We start from the raw sequence: 21,918 nt of genomic DNA, 5'->3' as shown, positions 1-21,918 counted from the left end.
AACCAATTCATTAGACAGAAGATACACCCCAATTAAACTAATTTACCGTTTTCTTTGCAACACGCCACTTATCATCTTCAATGCTATGGTACTGGATGAGAGTGTTTTTAAGTTTAGTTGCAAAAGCAGCAGCATCGGGCAGGCCTTCCATTTTTTATTCTTTCCCTGTTACAAAGACCAAAATCAGCATCAGCAAACACAATTTGATGCAGTAGGGCAGTGGGTTTCAAATGTGGCTTCATAATAGAATATCCTGGGGAGCTATAAAAAAGACCTATACCTGGACCCCACCCCAAATCAAGTAATCAGAATCTCTGATAGTAGGTCCTGGGCATATAGGTTTTTTCCTAAATATTTCCAAAGTGAATAACACATAGTTAGGGATGAGAATCATTTTAAGTTATTAAAATCACTCATATAAAAAATAATACAATCCTATATTTCCTTACTAATAGGATCCAATGAAAAGGAATAAAATTCCAGATCACTTAAAAAAAAATTGCTACTTCCAAAATATAAAAATAATACACAAGTCATAGATCTTTAAAAACTTCCTTAGATTTTAGCTACTGAAATTTTTTTTTATTTTACTGTCTAACAGATTTAGAACTCATTCTAGCAAACAAATGAGAACCAGAACTGGAAACCTCTTCTAAAGACAGGGCTACAGAACTCCAAACAATTTCTCATTTTTAAAATGCTCCACTTAATATTGTATTGCATTTGATGAAGTGTTACAGGATTCAATCAGTTAACAGTGTAAGGAAAAAGGTCCTATGAAGACTTTTAGAACCACTAGTACAGTGTCAACTAATGGTTAATTTTAAGGAAACCATTTTAACTATATAAAATGGAAAAAGTACTATTTCATTAATAATCCCAAAGACAAGGTACTGTTCACCATTGTTTTTAAAAGGAAATGGTGACTAATATTGAAAGATAACAATATAAGGGATTCTGTTATGTGATGGTTTTAAAACACTGCTGCAAATTCTCTGACACACCTCCCATGGAGAGGTGGAGTCTAGGACTCCCAGACTCTCTTAGAAAAGCCCATGCAGGTTCTGCAGGCTTCTTTTAGGATGATTGCTTTGGGAGCGTTTGAACAACATGCAAGCATGCAAAAAAATCTGGCTACCCTGAAGCCGACATATGGAAAGCCAGGGGAAGAGGGCGAGAGACAGCACCCACTCCCAGATCCAGAAGCTTAATGCCTAATGGGCATCTCTTGCTTCCCTCAAACTGCCTTAGCCTTCCCATCTGAAGAATTTGCTGGTAAAAGGGTAATTGAGCCAGCTGTGCAAAGTCCAAAACCTTGAAATCACATGAGGTTCCTATCCACACCCCTCAACCCATTTACCTACAATGTTCTTGTCCTACCAGCTTTCTTTCTGTTTCTCAAACAGGCCAAGCTTGTCACAGACTTTGGCCTTTGGACTTGCTATTTATTTCTCTGCCTGGATTGCTAGATCCCAAATTTGAGCATGACCAAAAACAACCTATGACGACAATTTTTCGATTTGAACCTCTTGTCCTTAATACAGTCTTCTATTAAGTCACTATTATAGTCTTCTTTTATTTTCTCCACAGTGTTTATCATGATCTGAAATTAAATTGTTCACTTATTGGTATACTGTTTTCTACTCTTCGACCATGACATCCCTAACTAAGAGCAGGGGCCCTTGTCTGCCTTATCCACCACCATAGCCTCACTAATGAGAACACTGCCTGGATCACATCAGGCACCTAAGTGTGTTTGATTCAAAACAAGAATTATTTGGTCTTCGTTTTGTCTCCTTTTGGTTCCATGGTACTCTCCAGGAAAAGCAAAAAGGAGAAAGGGTTTTGGGGGAAAAGCTGCCCATTTACAGACCCATCAAGCCAAGAGAAGATTTTAATGACATATCAAGCCTCTATGGAAATAAGCCTTCAATTCTCAACTACAGATGCATGCATTAGAATCACCTGTTGTATTTTGTAGTAGTTGCTGCTATTGACAAAGACGCTCTCCTTAGTTCCTCTGAGTCCGATGTTTGACTAGGCCTAGCTCTTGAGCTTGTCCTTAGCCCCCTTGGTTGTTTTAGCAAATATCCTGCTAAATCAATTTAGTGAAAATTCCCCACCCTCAAAAATTCCTCATCCCACCCTCCTTCAACCACTCTGACCTGCCTTCAGCAAGAATCCTATCCAGTCAATTTAGCCAGAATCCCTCTTACCCCTAATGCTTCCCCTTAGTAACTTTCCCTCCAGTGACATCTTCCCTGTTCCTTGGCTATAAACTCCCACTTATCCTTGTTGCATTCAGTAGGAAGTGCAGTTCTTTACTGAGGTTTCTTTTTTCCCATTGCAGTAGTTCTCAAATAAGATTTGCTTTTACCACTTTAACTTCTGCCTCCCTCAAGTTTTGACACTGTTTTTAAATGTTAGCTTTCAGGGCCCACTGCTAGGCAGTGTGATTCAGTGGGTCTGTTCTGGGATAGGCTCCAGAAATCCAGGTCCTTTAAAAAGCCTCACTGATCTTTCTGTCATCCAGCCAGGACTGAAAACCACTGGTGGAAAAACTAAAGGTGAGAGAAATAAATCAATGTTGCAGTCAATATTTAAATAGCGCAACACAGAGCATACAAGCCATTAAAAACGATAAACACTGAAATGACATAGAGCAGTAGGGGAGGAAAAAAACTTTTTTTCTCTATCTACCCTCTTAAGGTTCTGTCTCGGAATGTGGGAATTAAACTGACAAAAGGTTAACAGGAGAAAAGGTACACAAATCTTATTTGATGTTAACATTTTAATTTAAGGCTCAGAGGCCTTCATAAAAAAGAAGTGTAGTGAAGACTGGGGAGGGGCAAGGGCTAGGTGAAGGGGGATAATGAGGGAACATCTGTAATACTGTGAACAATAAAGAAAAAAAGAGAGAGACATGAAACAATGCAATGCTTGATCCTGTTTGGGATCTTGGACCAGAATGAAAATTGTTATGAAGGACATTATTAGGACAAGTAGCAAGGTTTGAAATTAAAAAACTATAGGTTAGAGAAAGCAACACCGCAAAAGGTTAACAGTAAATCTGGTGGAAAGATAAGCAAGAGTTTTTTGCACTCTTCCGGCAACTTTTCTATAAGTTTGAAATAATTTCTAACTAAAGATAAAATTTAATAATAAGTTTTTAAAAAGTATCCTAACACTTTAGAAAACAAATATCAAAATCATATGAGGCAATCACTAAGATATTTTATTTACCCCAAAGTTTAATCAATACAGGAAAAAAAAAAAGTGGAGACCCAAAGTAGTAGATAGACCCAAGGCTTATACAGCATTTTAATAAAGGGTGATTAATTCTGGAGAAGTGACAAGATGAGGAAAAGGAATTGGGCTTCTAGGGGTGGTAAATTATGGGAAGTAATTATATGGAAGAAAACAATAGAAGATAGGGTTATTTTAGTAAAGTTTGTGCAGACCATCTCGATGCCAACTATCTGTCTCCAGTGATGAGCTGTCCTCCTCCTGATGTAGGAGAGGGGGCAGAGAAAACCCTCACAAAGGGAAACGTACGTCCTACTTTTAGGCAGATAGTGGGAGGAAAAAGAGCTATTTTTTCATTTGCTGCTTATTAACTGCCTTCAGCTCAAAATAATCCTTATCCCAAGTGGTATATTGTGGAGTGGCATATCACAGAAACATGGAAAAGTATATAGAGAAAATTCAATAATGTAAAATTTAGGATCTATGTAAGTGGTGCCAAATATATAACAAGTACAGGTCCTACCCAAAGACTAAAAGTGAATGAGCACATTCAAAACGTCTGCCAGTCAGGAATATATCCCATTTCCACTCAAGAGATTGCCAACTTGATAGCTAGTACAATGATCTTATTCAAGAATATGTTATAAACAAGCATAAGTTCTTAGAGAAGACTTGCAAAAGAAATTTCATTTATCTATTACTAGGATCATCATAATTAAAACAATGTTATTTAAACCCAAAGTCACCTGCCAGATAATCCTGTGGTTGGCAGATAATTTTTAAAAAATATTTGATAGAAATCAAAGAGGAAATGAAACGCTACTATTAAACAACGTTATCTGTGCAAATCCAGCACACAAAATGTAAGCAATAAAAACTACCTATAAAGATAAGAATCTTTAGTAATCGTTCACTCCTACTGACCAGTGTAAAGTCCAAACTCCTTAATATGGCTTATGGGCTCCTTCATGAACTGGCCAAGCTTCACTACCTAAGTTCTACTCTTCTTTCCTGGATTCCCCTGAAAATTAAGTTAGTTCCCCCTCCCAAGTTTTCTCACAGCAACGCTGTAATGCAATTATTCACGTGTCATCTTCTCCCATTTAACTGTAAATCTTTGGGGCAGGAAATGTGAAGTCTAGCATGCTGTTGGAACACAGTGAATAAAACAGAAAAATAATGGTGAGCTACTAGCCTGGAAGGCCTCAAGATATCTAAGGCAGGTCCATTCATACTAATCATCCTTGAGCTTCTGAATGACTAAAACTTCCATTAATGTAATGAAACAACAATTTCTCAAAGAGGTCTACTATTTTATTTATCAAGCATCTAGTGTACCAGGTCCTAGAATGACATTGATGAATATAATCTAGTTTTTGCTTTCAAAATGGATGTATTCCACCCTTCAAGTAAACTTTTAACTGCAATAATAACAAAAATTAAAACATTAAAAATTATTAATGATTCACTTTAAGGGTAGTGGAGTAGGAGATAGGACAGGAAGAGAACAAACTATAAACTTGGAAAGCTCTCTTATAGCCAATGAACTATTTAACCAGGCAGTTAATTCTTGCATGAATTTTTGTTCATCAAGATTAAGTCCAAAAGGGTATAATGGTTATTGTGTAAACCACCTGGGTGGGCAGGCATGACAGAGGATCCCTAGAAATATATTCCAGGACCAAAAAGGGACAGTATTGGGGTTATCAAAGTCTTGGCGCTCTCCTAATATAACAGGGTATTCATGCTAATTGAATGGAAAGCATACCATATGCCCTCCTGCAATCTCCACCTGTGGAGGATGTCAGGAAATGTTTTAAATACCATTTTGGACTCCCTCTTAATAATTCTTTTATTCCCTTTCTTGACCTTTTATCAAGAAACTCTCCAACTCTACCACTTACATTTCAGAGAGAACAAGTACCACTTAACTTTATCAGAATCTAAGAGCTCCATATATAAGATTATATGCTCTTGACAGTTTTATTACACAGTGCTGAGTAATGCCTATCTTCATGTTTTACTTACTTTAACCTTTTTGTTCATGTTTTCTATGTCCATATTTTTGAAGTGATCCCTGGTGTAGATAGTGGGTGTCATTATAGAGTGGACAGCTTTCCCCAGTTAAATTTTTCCTATAAGCACCATAAGTCATTGATCAATACAACCCCAATTTTTGTCAAATATATGTCCAGTGAAATGGCCACAGGTTGTATTTTATAGACCATAATAAACCCCTAATAAAAAGTGAATGCCATAAAAATCTGTTTCTACTTATGTAGTAAAATTAAGTCAGAATTCATTTCTTAAAGAAGCTCATATAGAAATCGACCTTCCATTAACCAATAGATATGAGTTTCATTTATGTGAATAGCTTCAATTTAACATGCCATAGATTTTCCCCCAAGATGTGGTGCAAACCAATGCCTTGTACATTAAATTATATTTTCTGCCTAACATAAAAATTTCAGCACATGCATGATTTCCAATCAATCTTGAATTGGCAATTTAGCTTTCCTAACTCAGTCAACTATGGAGTTTCTCATTTTTGAGAGGTGGCTGCAGCATTTGCCACAGGGAAGCCTATTCTGCAATGTGACTAGTGTCCCTCTGTTTTAGTGCTCACTTTGACTGATTTTAGCACAAGCTTTACAACAATGTTGAGACTTTTTACAACACTTACAGCAATAATAAGTTCTAATATCACAACTTTAAGTTTATGTCCAAGTTAATAATGTTCAAGCTCCTAATGCTCTAATCCTTTACTTAAAAGAATAAAGCTAACATTTTTGAATCATTTACTGTGTGATCAATTTTCGGGCCACTTTAAATTGTATTTTTTCATTTAATCTTCATAAAGAACCTTAAGAGCCAACCCTATAATTATTCCTATTTTACAGAAAGGGAAAGGGGCAATAGGGAAATCAGGTCACTTGTCTAAGACCATACAGCTAGTAAGTGATGGAGCCAGAATTCAAACCCAGGGCTTCTGAATTCAGAGGCTAAAGATCTATTCTGTAAAACGCGGAAAGCTGATCACTGGCTAGAAGAGACTTTACACTAAAAATATGACTATGCAGTAGTAAAAAGGAATCTCTTACCCTTTGAGACAGCATGGAGGGCCCTGGAGAGTATCATGCTAAGGGAAATAAGTTAGTCAGAGAAAGACAAGTATCACGTGATTTCACTCATATGTGGAACCTAAGTAACAAACTGATGAACTTAGTGGATCCAGAGACATGGTAGCATGGAACAGAGTGCAGAATCTGAGGGAAGTCAGGGGAGGGTGGGTGAGGGGGTGGGTGGGAAGTAACCAACCAAGAACCTTGTATGCATATATGCATGGCCCATAGCCACAGATAATGGGGTGGTGAGGGCCTGGGGCGGGACGGGTTGGAGGGGGTTAATGGGGGGAAAAGGAAGACATATGTAATACTATCAACAATAAAGAATTATTTTAAATATATATATATATATCATATTGGATTTGTTATATTTTGTTCTGGTTTCTGAACCCAAAATACCTCAGGTATATTTTCTTTAAATATATTTTTATTGATTTCAGAGAGGAAGAGAGAGAAACATCAATGATGAGAATCATTGATCGGCTGCCTCCTGCACGCCCCCTACTGGGGATCGAGCCAGCAACCCGGGCGTGTGCCCTCGACCAGAGTAGGACCAGAGCCCCTTCAGTCAGCAGGCCCACGCTCTATCCACCGAGCCAAACCAGCTAGGGCTCAGGTAATCTTTCTTCATGGTAAATTAAGGATGACAGTAATAACACGAATTTACTGAGGCGTTACAGGAGTTTATACACTTAGCACCGAACTTGGAAGGCACCTATAGTCCGCCCTGGAAAAAGCTGTCTTTTATCGTCATCATCTTAGTCAATGCTTCCGGTGGGAGGATGGACCCTCTGCTGTCTGTGCTTCTTCTAAACACCGGGAAGCACGGTGCCCTTCACAGAACGCGACCTCAGGCATCTTCACCACGGCCCCGGAAGCAAGGTTATTACCGCCCCCTCCCCGTTTCACAAATGAAGAAACGGAGGCCTAATCGGCGTCCAAATCCCGGTGAGTCGTGTGGAGAGACCAGGAGCAAGCCCTGGGTTACTTCCGGATCGCCCCCTCCCCGCCCCGGGACTCCGTTTTCTTTCTCACCGGTGAGGTCTGTGCCCTCCGGGAGGCCACGGGGCGCCATCTCCGCCCCCACGGCCGCCTCCCCCGCCCCACTCCAAGCAAAAGCTCCGGGAAGATGCACCGGGCGGGGCGCCCAGGACGCCCGCCGGCCGCCCTCCCGCCCTCCCTCCCTCGGAGCCGCCTCGTTGCCCCCGCGGCCCCCGCGCAGCTACCCCAGGCTACCTGAGAAGAAGCGAGGAGTGAGGGGTACCCAGCGGGGAAGCCTCAGAAGGGGAACCGACTCGCCCCTCTCGGGAACACTGACGCGCTCCGCTCTCCAAGCTTCCCCGCCCATCGGGGCCGCGGGCGACGGCAGCCAATGGGCGTCAAGCCACTGCAGGTCTCAGCCAATTAGAAGGCAGCAAGCTGCACGGGGGAAGGCGGGCCGAACCTCTAGCCACGCCCGCGGCTCGAACCCGGTGCCCCGCAGGGCTAGTAGCCGAAGTTGGCCCGGGCAACGTGTGTTTCCTGGGATTGGCTGGCGTGGCAGCGTGCGGAGCGCCGATTGGTCACCGGGGGATGGAACGATTCCGCGTGGGTGGGAGGTGGCGGGAACCGGCCCGGGTTCCATGGGTAGCGAAGTTCCCTCTGGGCTGGGCTCGGGCTTGGGGTCCCAGGGCTGGTTCCAGCTGGGGGAAATGCAGACACCACGGGGGGGTGAATGGCGACAGGAAGGGATTAGGCGGGCTTAGTCTCCTGGGCTGTTAAGAGGTCGTACCACGCAGCTGCGCTACCCTCCCGGGACCAAAAGGCAAATTAGAAAAGGCTCCTGTGCGGAGGGAGACGCGCCCTTCTGCCCCCACTGCTCCCGACTCAGAGTTGAAAGCGCTCCAAGAGGACGCACTAAACAAAGTCATTGCCACAGGGCGCATCTTTGTTCTCCGATAAGGGAATTTAGAGGACACACAACCTTGAAATTAGAGAAGAGGTGTGGCAGGTGGCTGTAGCAGCCTCTAACGTGTCCTGGTTTTCATCTCTTTGAAGGTAACTTTATTTTTGAATTACAAGTCACTTACTTTATTTACTTTGAAGCAAGTTTACTTTCACTATGTAGCATCTTATCCAGAAAGAAACTTAAAATGATGCTAGTGGCCCAATGGTCCCATATATATCCATTACAGACAGATAAATGTAAAGCCCCAAGAAAGGACATATTCCCTGAGTTACAGATTTGATGGCAGAGCTGAGCTATGACCCCAAGAATTCTGGATTTCTCTTGCAGAACCAAAGCAGTTCTGGTTAGAAACTCCCAAAGAAGGATCCCTATGCTGCAGCTGGTTGCTGGGTAGATAGGACCAATAAAACTGCAAGATGTGCCACGTGGTCTGAAGTAGGGCCTTGATTTCCACTTAAACGTTGTGGAAGTGGGCAGCAGATCAGACGAAAGAAAGCAAGACACACATGGAGAAACTTTTTTTCAAGGTGGATCCTTCTGTCTGGGTCACCTGACAGAGATATGGGGGCTACTGCAGTCTCTCTGGTTCTGAAAGGCTCACTCCAATCAGGAGTAAAGGTAACTTTTTACCCAGTAGCTGTGAAGTCACCCATCTGATAGGATATTTGGCAAATCTGAATTCTAAAAATCAGGTGTTGGCAAATTATATTTACTAGTATATGTAAAACCAGGAATTATATTTACCAGTATATGTAAAACTGCTACTCCATTAGTCACTATTGATAGACTTGCAATGAGAATAAATAGTACTTTATAAATTTTGAAATTAGCATCACTAAAAGAATCACCACACACCAACTGCTATTACTAGCTTTTTAAAAAATCTTACCTCAATGTCTATGTATAAAAGGAATAATAATTTGTATGGTGATTACTTTTTCATTATCTTCTCACAAGTAAAACACACCTACCTTGGGGCTAAGTGGATTCAATGAAATATAAAGTGTGTAAAACTTTACACAAAACACTTTTCCACAACTATCTCAAAGTATTACCCATTTATATGGAAACAAGGACCATAATAATTGGCCAATAATAACTAGCAAATTACCTTAAGACAGATTAGTTTCTGAGTAGCTAGACTGAAATTTGCTCCAAGTCTGCTAGACTCTAAAACTGGAACTCTTAACTCCCACAAATATCAATGGGTTTCATAGCTCTCTGTCAAGCATATGTGGGGAACAGAAATAGAAGGCCTAATCCAGGGGTCCTCAAACTTTTTAAACAGGGGGCCAGTTTACTGTCCCTCAGACTGTTGGAGGGCCGGACTGTAGTTTAAAAAAAACTATGAACAAATTCCTATGCACACTGCACATATCTTATTTTGAAGTAAAAAAGCAAAACGGCAAAAACACCCGCATGTGGCCCGCGGGCCGTAGTTTGAGGACGCCTGGCCTAATCCCTACCCAGCGGTTTACACCATTTAATGGAGGAGAGGAACAGGTTCTCATACCCTTTTCAGAAAAGTAGAAAATTATTATCTCTTATTATTAGGATTCAGATGTGGGTGCATTGCTCAGCAGTTTTGCATATTCCCTCACAGAACCCAGTAGAACATGTTTAAGACAAAATTAATGGCTTTTCTTTTTGTGTAAGGGATTGCTGCATAAGGTCATTACATCACACTTATGTCCAGGAGGGTGGTTTCTGTTTCTTTGCCTTTTGTTCTTCATCTGTTGTCATGTTTTTCTTGGTTACAAGTTAGGGTAATTAAAAACCACCCTATGTCCATCAAACTGGAATGCTACTAAAAGCAAAACTGCTGGTTTGGAAAAAAAATATATGTCCTCTAGAGCTTTTAATGACTTACTATGGACCAGGCACAGTGCTAAGCATTTTACACATATTGACTCATTTAACCCTGATAACAACTCCTTAAGGATGCACTATTATTATTAAAACTCACAATGTAACTATAGCATATAGGACAACAGACAGTTCCACCTTCCGAATAATGTTAATATGGAAAAATAAACTTTTCATCCCGAGTTTAAGTACAAAAGAGATTTGTAATGTATTTGACCAGCCATATGGAAACTCACCCTAAAGAGACAAAACTCATTTAGCTTCTCTTACAAGTTCTGACTCTAATCAGACTAACTATATTAACAAGTCTAAAGCATTTCCAAAAAGAAAAACAGGAAAAAAAATCCAAAACACAGAAATAATATATCCACAATTTCTGACCAGGAGATAATAAATCTAGAAACAAAATCACACATGCACAAATATCCCCAACTACTTAAAAACTAAAAAAATAAAAAATAAAAAAAGATCTGTCCCCCAAAATCTGATAAAAAAGAAAATTAATTATTGCATACTGAAAAGTATTAATAAAATATTTAAAATATCAATAAATATTACCATTAATAAAAATAAATTTAAAATAAAATCCTTATAATCAAAACCAGAGACTATGACAAATTTATTTTTTATTTTTTTTAAATATATTTTATTGATTTTTTTACAGAGAGGAAGGGAGAGGGATAGAGAGAGAAACATCGATGAGAGAGAATCATCGACCAGCTGCCTCCTGCACACCCCCTACCGGAGATGTGCCCGCAGCCAAGGTACATGCCCTTGACCGGAATCGAACCTGGGACCTTTGAGTCCGCAGACCGACGCTCTATCCATTGAGCCAAACCGGTTTCGGCTAAAAATAAATTTAAAATAAAATCCCTATAATCAAAACCAGAGACTATGACAAATTTAACCAGAACATTTGACTCAGGAAAATCCATAGCTTTAATTTAATTCAGCAAATATGGATAAAATACCTGCTGTAGGAAACCTGTTGAAACTGGGGCAGTTTATAAAGTGGCCCCAGCTAATTCCAAAGCTGAATTTAATTCTGACCCTTTTATTTATATAACCGAATAAATGTGTGCATGTTTTTTTCAAGTCAAATTGAGTTGATTTTTCTCTCATTTAGGGTGAAAGAGCCTTTGGGAAATAGAGGGCCCCTTTTCCCTGGCCACACTTTCTCCCTTTGTTGTATCCAGCAATGGGCCTGGAGACAGGGAAAGGGTGTGGGTGATGGGACAGGATGTCCTAGACTCAGTTCTAAGGAAGGAGGACCTGAAAATTTTCAGCTTTGGCTATGTGGAGACAAGGGGAATTCCTGCATTCCTGGGCAGCTTCTGCACCTAGCCTGAGCAACTTTCTGGGTGAGGCCATTTATACATATGTCAGAATACATACATAAGAGTTACGCTTTTCTTTTGTTGTTACAAATATCACAAACACCCAAGGCTGTGTTTAAATGAGTTTCCTTAAGGCCAAACTGCATTTTCTACATTTGGATTCCATGAAATTCTATATCATTTCAGTAATCCTTCATGTCTTGAATGGGTTTCTGTTCCTTGTAATCCTTCCCTGACTCAAAGAGGTACGACACTTGGCCCATCCCTTCAAGGAGGTTTTTTTACATGCTTAAACAAATCAACTAATATCAACTAATACCAACTATTAGTTACATGCTCTTATCAAGGAGAGAGAAAGAAGAGTTTGCACAACTAACTAAGATGTTACCTGTAAAATGTGATGAAGACTATTTCTTTGCAGGGTTGTTGTAAGTATTTGAGACAGTGCTACCGAGGCTGGCACAGCTTTTGGCACTGCGGGGCACACAGGCAATGATAGTGGGCGTGAGGGAGGAACACTTGAGGGAGAACAAGGGTGAGGGTGTGGAGCACAAAGGTCTGCAAGTCTCCCATTCATTTGCATTATGAGAGGCATTTCTAAAATAAAGATTTCAAACCCTATTCTAAAACGACTAAATCAGAATCTTTGGGGATGCAGGTCTAGGCATGTGACTGCTAACAAGCCTCCCTGCATTGTGCCACCTAGCTCAGTGGTCGGCAAACTCATTAGTCAACAGAGCCAAATATCAACAGTACAACGATTGAAATTTCTTTTGAGAGCCAAAAACCGACTTCTGCACATGGGCCACGAAGTTTCAACCGCACTGTATATGCACGCCCGCATGTGGTATTTTGTGGAAAAGCCACACTCAAGGGCCAAAGAGCCGCATGTGGCTCGCGAGCCACAGTTTGCCGACCACTGACCTAGCTCATTTAAGCCCAGTGTGACTACTGTGTAAGAATTCCTAGAAAAGAAGGGGCCAGAGGAACAGGCAAAGGTAGGGGAGGGTGGGGACAAGGGAGATAGATCAACCAAAGGACTTGTGTGCTTGCATATGAGCCTAACCAGTGATCACGGACAATAAGGGGAGGGGGGCATGCGTGTGGGGGGGTTTGGGAAGGGAACGGGGGGAGGAGGGTGATGACAAATATGTGATACTTTAATCAATAAAGTAATTTAAAAAAAAAAGAATCAGTGGTACAATACTGAATTGTCCATGGTATTTGTTTCTATTACTTCCTGTGTTGTACTCTTTTGTGCTATCTGCCCTACTGTTTAAAGTTCATGCTCATTCATTTAAAAAATATATATATATATACTTTTAAGAAGATTTAGGGCATGTTTTAGTAAAACAAGCAAACAAAACTCAACTTTTACCTATTGTTCATATATCAAAATATTCAGATGAAAATGGAGGCCAATTAACAAAATTACAATAATCATAAATGATATAAATAGTCCAGGCACTGCTCTAAGTAGGTATTACCGTGATCCCCCATCCTGCATATTAGGAAACTCAAGGATAGAAAGGTTGGGTAATTATCCTAAGGCCAAAGCCTAATGAATGGCGATGGTCAGATAGGAACCCTGTGCTCTTGGTCACTATGGCTATTCTCCCCTTTCAGTAAAGAGCTAATGTCCTGTCAGGGGCAACAGAGTTTCTGTCCTGTGTGGGGAGTCACGCTGGCTCATGGTACTCACGGTGTGTGAAAGATATCAGGAATTTTAGGTGAATCCAGCCCCCAGAAGAACATAGAGGTTGCTCCAGGTGTGGCGGAGCACAGTTGGTAGCAACTTGCTGTCTCTTTATGAAGAAAGTTATTGACGTTAAAGAAATGTAATGTGTTTAGGTTCATAAATGTTCAGAAGAACGCTGTTCTATGACTGTAAGATGTCTCAAACACTGGAAGTTAGGTTGAGTGTATGTGTGAAAGATAGGACTCTAAATGTGCCGGGAAAAGAGAATGGGCCAACTAGAGTCCACATCTTCAGTGGTCAGCAAGGTACCTCTGATGAAGGATTTGTTTTGTTTTTTACTTCACGCAATTATTTAAAACAAGGGTTTGCAAATGACAACTCACACTCCAAATTAGGCCTCTAACCTTTTCTGTAAATAAAGTTTTGTTTCAACATAGGAGCACTGATTAATCGCCGGACTGTCACACTACAACGTCATGATTGAGAAACTGCGCAAACACTGTGTGACCCACAATGCTGACCTCTCCGCTAAAGCATATTTTACAAATCTAGATTTAAGACTGAAATGTTTAACGAGGTAAAATCAGACTTGATGCACATCTGAGAGCCCTTATTTCCCTGGAGCATGGATATCAGAGGACATGGGGAGGTAAAACCACTTGAAAAAGAATAAAATATAAGAGAATTCAATTAGGTCAGGACCTTTCATTTTTAAGGTCAATTACTCCTCCAGATAATTAACTTTATTAACCAGAAGGTTATACTTATAATTATTCCAGCTCAGAGAACAGTGTATTTGTACTTGAATAAGCAAAAGCAAAAAATGATTGTGGTATAGTTTGCCTTGTACGAACCTGATCTTATATTTCTGATTTCACATTTTCTCTCTTAAAGAAGGAACTTGTATTATGTTTCTATAAATGTGTCAATCATTAAGGGCCTGCTCTATGTCAGAAATAATCCTAATATATTTACCTTCACACTCTAACTACTTGTTGTTCTTTATCTCCTTCCCCCTTTTTCTCTCACAGAAATAGAAACCCCTATTTTTTAGGTGGGAACATCATAGTTCAGAAAAACAAACATTTCCCACACACTGATAGCTAGAGCTCTGAATTGACTTGGATCCTGTTAATCAGATGTAGTTGTAAGAGATTTGCAAGGTAGAAATCATGCTTTTGCTGCTTCTGTAATTCTACCACAGGTTTGTTTCCCAATCCCCCACCCTAGGTCAAGATTGCTTTATGGCCTTGGTGGTTTCCCAGTAGCTATAGGAGCATCAGCATTGGTGGTCCCACTCTGTTGAACTATTCTCAAAGGATTCCTTGATTATTTCTCAGTACTCCAAATGGTTCTCTAAACCATAACAAAACCTGTACTAAATTCCTTTCTGATTAAACTAGCTAAAATGGATTCTGTTCTCTGCAAGTGAACTCTGACCAATAAAAACATTTAAAAGTGGGGCACTGCGTAAAGGATATTAATGTATGTTTCCTTGACTTAACAGTTCAAACTGCAGATGGTGAGGATAGGTGTGGAAAACTGGAAACCCTTATATTCAGTGGCAAATCAGTTGATAAATGGTTGCCTTTAGAAGAGAGATTACATTTTGATCAAGCCTGTTAAATCATTGGAAAAGTTCATAATGGTGTAGGTTGGTTGCTTCTGCAACTTTCGTAAAGTTTTACAAGAGAAAGATAAACTAAATCTAGATCTAGTCTGTCTACAAAGAGAAATGAAGGGAATATATCTCTGCCAAGGAAAGAATAGAAAATCTAAAATGGTAGCAGAGAATTTCAACTGTCCCAGAGAATCTAAAATATTTGTGAGCCTAATAATTTTGTGCCTTACAGTGTTGAAAAAAAATCAGTGTGTCTGTACCTCCACACTGAAGTAATACTAAGAATTTGCTCTAAAGGATCTTAGTGGCTCCAACTATTTATAAGTATATCTCTAAAACATTCTGGACTAGACAATGAGAATCAAGCCAACAGCATAGATCAGATTAAGGGTGTTGCCCTACCATTCAAGACCCTTATTTTAAGGCACAGTAGAGCTGCTGTAACGAAGTACCACAAACTGGATGGTTTAAACAACAGAACTTTATTGTCTTACAGTTATAGAGGCTAGAAGTCTGAGATTAAGGTGTTGGCAGGGTTGGTTTCTTTTGAGAGGGAGAATCTAGTGGTTTATTGGCAGCCTTTACATTCCTTGGCTTGTGGATGCATCACCTTGATCTCTGCCTTCATCTGCACATGGCATTCTCCCTGTGTGCATAACTATGCTCCAATTTCCTGTTCTTATAAGGACACTAGTCCCATTGGATTAGGGCTCACTCTGATGACCTCATTTTAACTTAATACCTCTGTAAAAATGCTGTCTGCAAAGAAGATCACATTCTGAAGTACTGGGGGTTAAGAATCAAACATTTTTTAAAATAAATCTTTATTGCTCAGATTATTACAGTTGTTCCTCTTTTCCGCCCCCATAGATTCCCTCCACCTGGTTCCCACCCCACCACCTGCCCTTACCCCTCCCCCACTGTCCTCATCCATAGGTGTATGATTTTTGTCCAGTCTCTTCCCGCATCCCCCACACCCACTTTCCCCCAAGAATTGTCAGTCCACTCCCTTTATTAAGTATTTAATAAAAAATTGAAAATAGACTGATACTTATTTTGCCTGAAAGACCATTATATTTTATCAAGAGAGTTTTTGACTGCTAACACAACACTAAACAGAAATTTACAACACATAGTATAAATGCCGTCAATGTTTTCACTTCAGAGACTTAGTTAATGAGTGTTAAGAAAGTAGTGGAGAAATTTATAGTATTTTTAGATCTTTAGGATGAATTTGAATAGGTAGTCATGACCAATACTATATACATAGACATAAAAGGGTTTAAACAGCTTAAGACCATCAAAGTTGCAAATGGGACTTAATGTGTAAGAGAAATAATTCATAAATTGATAAATTTACAGTTGGTGCTTCTTGGCTGCTGTGTGAGTTTGTGGTTAAGGTAGCTATACAACAGACCTACTAGACAATTCCTGAAGACCACAAATTGAATGGAAACTGGACTTTCTTCAGGCACGTTTTGGTTACCACAGTATTTTTTTTTTTTACATTAAGTGAGCAATAATGAATTAGATAGTGTACTTCCCATTTCTCTAGGTCAATGATCAAATAGGTTTTGCTTTTAAACATTGCAAGATAACAATAAATGTGTAATAAAATTAGAAATAGTTCTCAAATTTACTATTTTTTATATGGTAAGGATATAATTCAAAGGAATAAAACATTTTGAAACTAAGAGAATTCCTTATAAAGGCATGTAAAGTTATATATATAATTGACATAATTATATATATATAACTTAGATATAATTGCTTTAAAAGCATCTTTCCCAGGTTTTTTTCTCCCATAGTCTATGAAGAAATGCTTCTTGAGTAATTAGAAACATTACTGCTTAACAAGTGAGAACAAATGCTAAGACAATAGGTATTTTAATGATAAATATGGAGACACACTTTTGTCTACAAATGCTACCACTTTAAAGATAGAAATTGATTTTAATTGCCACTGAATCAGTCATTAAGTGTGACTGGTTCCTTTGTTTTAATATTTCTTCCACTCATCCTCATGTTTGTGGTATTAGATTAAAATCCTACTAGTAGGGAACAGATCTCCTACTTTCAGTCCTTCTCAACCCAAATCTATCCTCTGCACCACTTCCTGACTAATTTTCCTAAATCACTGCTTTTATGAGGCCCATCCTCTTCCACATATTAATGGTCTACAATATCACTTCTTAAAGCACTATGGAAATTCATCCCAAATTAGAAAGAGTGGAAATGTCCAACAATAGAGTACTGTTAAATATAATTTGGTGTTTCAATAAAATGATATGCAGTCATTAAGAACAGGTGATAGAAAATAATTATTGATCTGAGGGAAATATTTGCACATTGTTGAACATAAAGAAAGCATAAAATAAGCTACCTAGAAGTATGTACAAATTCTATAAAAGGAAGTAAATATTCTTTGACTCAAAATTTTGCTTCTGGTAAATACCAAAGAATGAGTGCAAAGATTCCAAGTTCATTTTCACCCAAGAATTGTTTTTCATAGCACAAAAATTAAAAACAAGCTACAAGTCCAAAAATATGGGCTTGAATTTCTGTTTGCAATCAAGATAGAGTAACAAAAGACATACACAGTATGTTCTCTGACCACAATGGAATTAAATTAGGAATCAATAACAGGAAGTTATCTGGACAAACGCCAAATATTTGGAAATTAAATTACATATGTTTATGTAACCCATGGGTCACAAAAGAAGTCAAAAGGAAATTAGGAAAAATTTTAACTGAATAACAATGAAAATGTAGAATATGAAAATTGATGGAATTACTGCTAAAGCAGTAATTACAGGGAGTATTTTTGCCATGAAATCTATTAAACACACACACACACACACACACACACACACACAGATCTCGAGTCAATGATATCAGCTCCTACCTTAAAAAAGAGAAAACTTTCACGTTCCTTAAAGGAGTCAAACCTACCAGGCTTGTTCAAGAGAAATAGATAACCTGAAGAGCCCTGTATCTATTAAAGACATTTAATTTGGAGTTTTAAACTTTCTCACAAAGAAAATTCTACTTGCAGATTCCTTCACTGGCAAATTATTAAGAAGAAATGTGATAGAAAAAAATTATTGATCTGACATTTAAGAAGAAATAATATTTCAGCAAACTCTTTCAGAAAATGAAAGACTTTTCCAGCTCATTCTATGAGGCCAGCATTACTATGATATTAAAACCAGAAAAAAATACTATAAGGAAAGTACATAATGGCATCCCTCTTGAATATAGAAACAACAATTACCAAATTTTAACAAATGAAATCTAACACTATATTAAAATGTCAATACATCATGACCAAGTGGGGTTTATCTCAGGAATGTGCCGGAAACCAATTCCAGCATGTAATAATTACAAGAGTTTCACCAAAAGGTTGGTGAAGCTTGGGCAGCTCAACAAGGGCTGAGTCACATATGTAGTTTACCTGTTGGAACAGCTAAACGGTACTTCCCCCAAACCTGAATAGGATTGTCTGCTGCCAGACAGCTCAGGGCATTTTATTGCCTCCTATTGACCAAACACCTGAATAGCTGTAGGCTATTCCCCAAACTAACAATGCTTCTGTAACCTACCCTTTGAAACTTTACCCTTTGAAGTGTTTTCTCCACCTTGCCTTAGGACAAATTGTGTTAATAAATAGCACGGGGTCCTTAGACAAGGAGTAGTTTTTCAGCTCCTTTAGCTGAAGATCCTCTGACCCCTATGCCTTTCAAAATTATCTTTCATCCTTGGACTCCTTCTTAATCATCTATGTATCAGCTCCTTTCTCCAGATTGCTGAACCCTTTGTAAAACTGAGACAAGAACCCTGGCAGGAATGCAAAGTTAGTTTAACATTTGAAATGTAACTCACCATGTTGACAGACTAAAAATGAAAAACAATATGATCATCTTAATAAATAAAGAAAAAAACATTTGACAAATACTCAGTATCTGATCCGGATTAAAAACAAACAAACAAAAAATATTCAGCAAACTAGGAATAGAAAGATTATTCTCAACCTTATAAAGGGCCAGTATAAAAACTGTACCACTAACATTACAGTTAAGGATGAAAGACAAAATTATTTCCCCTACTCTGAGGAAACAGGTAAGAATGTCTACTCCCATCACTTCTAGTCAACATTGTACTGGAGGTTTTAGCTAGTTCAACCAGGCCAGAAAAAGGAATAAAAGACACCAAGATTAGAAATGAAGAAGTAAAATTGTCTTTATTCACAGGTGACATGATCATCTATATAGAAAACTCTATGAAATCTATATATCTATGTAGTTATTAGACTTAAATAAGTTTAACAATATTGAAAGATGTAAGATCAATATACTAGCAACAAACAATTGGAAATTAAAGTGACCCCTATTTTTGACTTTCTCATATTTACTAGCAGTCTCTTAAGTAAATCTAAGATTTCTCATATATTATCTGACCGTAAGAGTGGTTAGACAGCAAAGTTAGACTAATATTTTAGAGAAAATTAAATTTCCAATTGCAAAGCCCAATTTAGACCACTAGGTGGCCATGAAACACTAGTTATGATTTTATCATCTTCAAGAAACTCACAATTTTAAGCAATGTTCCACATTTCACATTTACTTGAATACTTTCTAATTCCTCCATCCTCCAATGGGGAAGAAGGGGAGAAAGGGAATCATGAGTCAGAACTCTTCCTCTTAGAGTTCATTGTTCCATGGTCAGAGGAGATTTCGGGGCCCTCCTTAGCTTGGCTGCACACCCAGACAAGGAGCTGGCAAAGATTGTGTTTTATAAGGGGCACTGCATGTCTAACCTGTGCACTGCTGGAGAAGTTCCCAATGTGGATGAAAAAAGGGCCACATGCTAACCTGACTAACTCAGGGAAGGCCTGTGTGGCAGCCTTGCAAACTCGAGACCTAAAGTAACCACAAAGGATGGTCTGAAATTAAACCCTTTTCATTAAAAAGCAGTTTATAGTGGGTAGTCATGTCCTAGGCCAGTTTCTCCCCTGACAAAGATCAACTTCAATCTTTACTGAGCCTGTTGGCTTTTTGCATCTAAGATAACATAACTGAAATGTCAGAGTTAACTTGTAACTTCCCTTTTTCCAGACCCCTCAGTACACAACAAAATGTGTCAGGGTGCCAGGACAGAGACCATAAATTCCTTCATTATTATTGTTATCATGTTAATTGTTGACTGTTAACTATTCTGTACCCACCTAAGTAAAAGAAGTATGTATCTTCATTTTACTTTTTATCCAATCCCAGAGGTTCTCCCTCCCCCTTGCTTTCTCTTGCCTCCCTAGTCTATCACCAATGGAGTTCATGTAACCCACTTACATTTCCTCCTTTGACTCTAATGTATAAAACAAGGTGAAAAACTGCCATTCTCCAGAGCATTATCCCAATACATTGAGATTCTGCTTCCTGGCAAGTGTCGACAGCTTGGCTCAAATAAACTCACAAAAATTCTTTACAGGTTTGAATATTTTTTTACACTAACACCAGATACTCATCTGAGCAGCATGTGCAAGTTCGAGGGAAGGCTTAAGTACCTAGGGGTCAGTGCTCTAATTTGCAGATATAAAATATTCTTAGTCTCTATATCTGTGGGTCCTAAATATTCAGAACTAAAACACAGGGTTGTCCACTATATTTGAAGTTCTTGAATACAGGCTCCCCAAGATGACTGCCACTGGCCATTTGTGTAATTGACCAGCTTCATGCATTTAGGTGTGTGCTTACAGATCTCTAGGACTTAGTTTCCTTCCGTAAAATGGCAGACATACACTAGAAGACCTCTTAGGATTTTTCATCAGGAAGATAAAACAGACTTTAGTGGACACTGGAGAATTCGAGTCACAGATCTGAAGGAGAAAGAGACTGAAGAGAATTCCGCTCTTTTGGACCTATTGTGCCAGTGCCCCAGAACAGAGGTGGGTGGGGCTATGGGATTGCAGAAGTGAGGTTTGGAAATCCGGCTTGGGACTAAAGGACTGCTTCACAGAGGAGGTTAGACTAGGTCCGCTAAATTTTGTTGAGTTATTAACTTATATTTTCTATTTTCCATATGCTCTATTCAGGCAGCCTCCTCACTCTTGGTGACGACTCTGGCAGGATTGTTTGTATTCAAACCTAGTCACCTAGGCTATTGTATGGAGGAAACAGAAGGAAATGAGGAGATAAGAGAGGTTTGAGGATGTAGGTCCTCTATAAGATTCCTCCAGGCTGGGAGGGAGAGAGTGGAAGACAGTGGTTGGGATTCTCAGAAGTGTACCTAATTGTGAATTGGCATTGGTGGTGGGGTGGAGGTAGAAAATTCTCTGACACAGGGCATTCAAGATGGAGTGTAGACAGAGAGGACTGTAGCCTCACATATGTAGCAAATATAGTGAAATATCCTCCAAGACACAGTAGAGTATGGTGCTTCCAGGTCTTTGCCAATGCTGTGTTGTCTGCCTGGAAAGGTCTTCCCTTCTGTCTACTTGTTAACTTTCTATTGTCAGAGCAAAATTATACCATACCAAGTTAAACAGGCATGGGAAACTTTATTCAGGGCTATTGCAGTAGGGGAGAGAAACCAGAACTGAGTCTGAACTCAACTCCACTAAAACAAAGAGTAGGAGGATTTTTAAGACTGAGGTGAGCTAGTGATAAAGTACTGGAGGATATCAGGAGGAGGTTAATCAATGGGATTTATCCAGCACATTGAGTTATTCCTGAGTTTATAAATGTTTTTCTCTATGATTGGGCCACATGTGTTTTCTAACTGGCACCATGGAAATAAGATTCTACCCACCTACAGAGACTAGGAGACAAGGGCATATTACAGTTGTCTGTGCAGTCTATCACTATATTACAGTATAGTGTAAACATAACTCTTATATGCTTTAGGAAACCAAAAAATTCATGTGACTCACTTTGTTGTGATATTTACTTTATTGCAGTGGTCTGGAACTGAGCCCTCCATGTCTCCAAGGTATGCCTGGTGTCTCATTCTATCAATTAGTACAATGATGATTGCATGGTTTGGAATGCAGGATAAACATTTGTTAAACTGAACTGAATCTT

At 39.1% G+C, this 21,918-nt stretch overlaps 1 protein-coding gene across 2 annotated transcripts in view; it reads right to left on the bottom strand.

Annotated features, from left to right (window-relative positions):
- The window catches only part of STARD4 (StAR related lipid transfer domain containing 4), a 33,587-nt gene extending 25,882 nt beyond the window's left edge, over positions 1 to 7,705 (bottom strand). For both annotated transcript variants that reach the window (XM_054715006.1, XM_054715005.1), the window contains exons 1-2: positions 7,608 to 7,705; positions 47 to 165 (exon numbers count right to left, since the gene is read on the bottom strand). In XM_054715006.1, the coding sequence (XP_054570981.1) occupies positions 47 to 151 (105 nt within the window). In that variant the 5' untranslated portion in view covers positions 152 to 165; positions 7,608 to 7,705. The remainder of the gene's footprint in view (positions 1 to 46; positions 166 to 7,607) is intronic.
- Between the last annotated feature and the right edge of the window lie 14,213 nt (positions 7,706 to 21,918).

This window comes from Eptesicus fuscus, chromosome 4 (genome assembly GCF_027574615.1).
Source record: "Eptesicus fuscus isolate TK198812 chromosome 4, DD_ASM_mEF_20220401, whole genome shotgun sequence".
NCBI lineage: Eukaryota > Metazoa > Chordata > Mammalia > Chiroptera > Vespertilionidae > Eptesicus > Eptesicus fuscus.
This window is presented reverse-complemented; position numbering and strand designations above follow the sequence as displayed.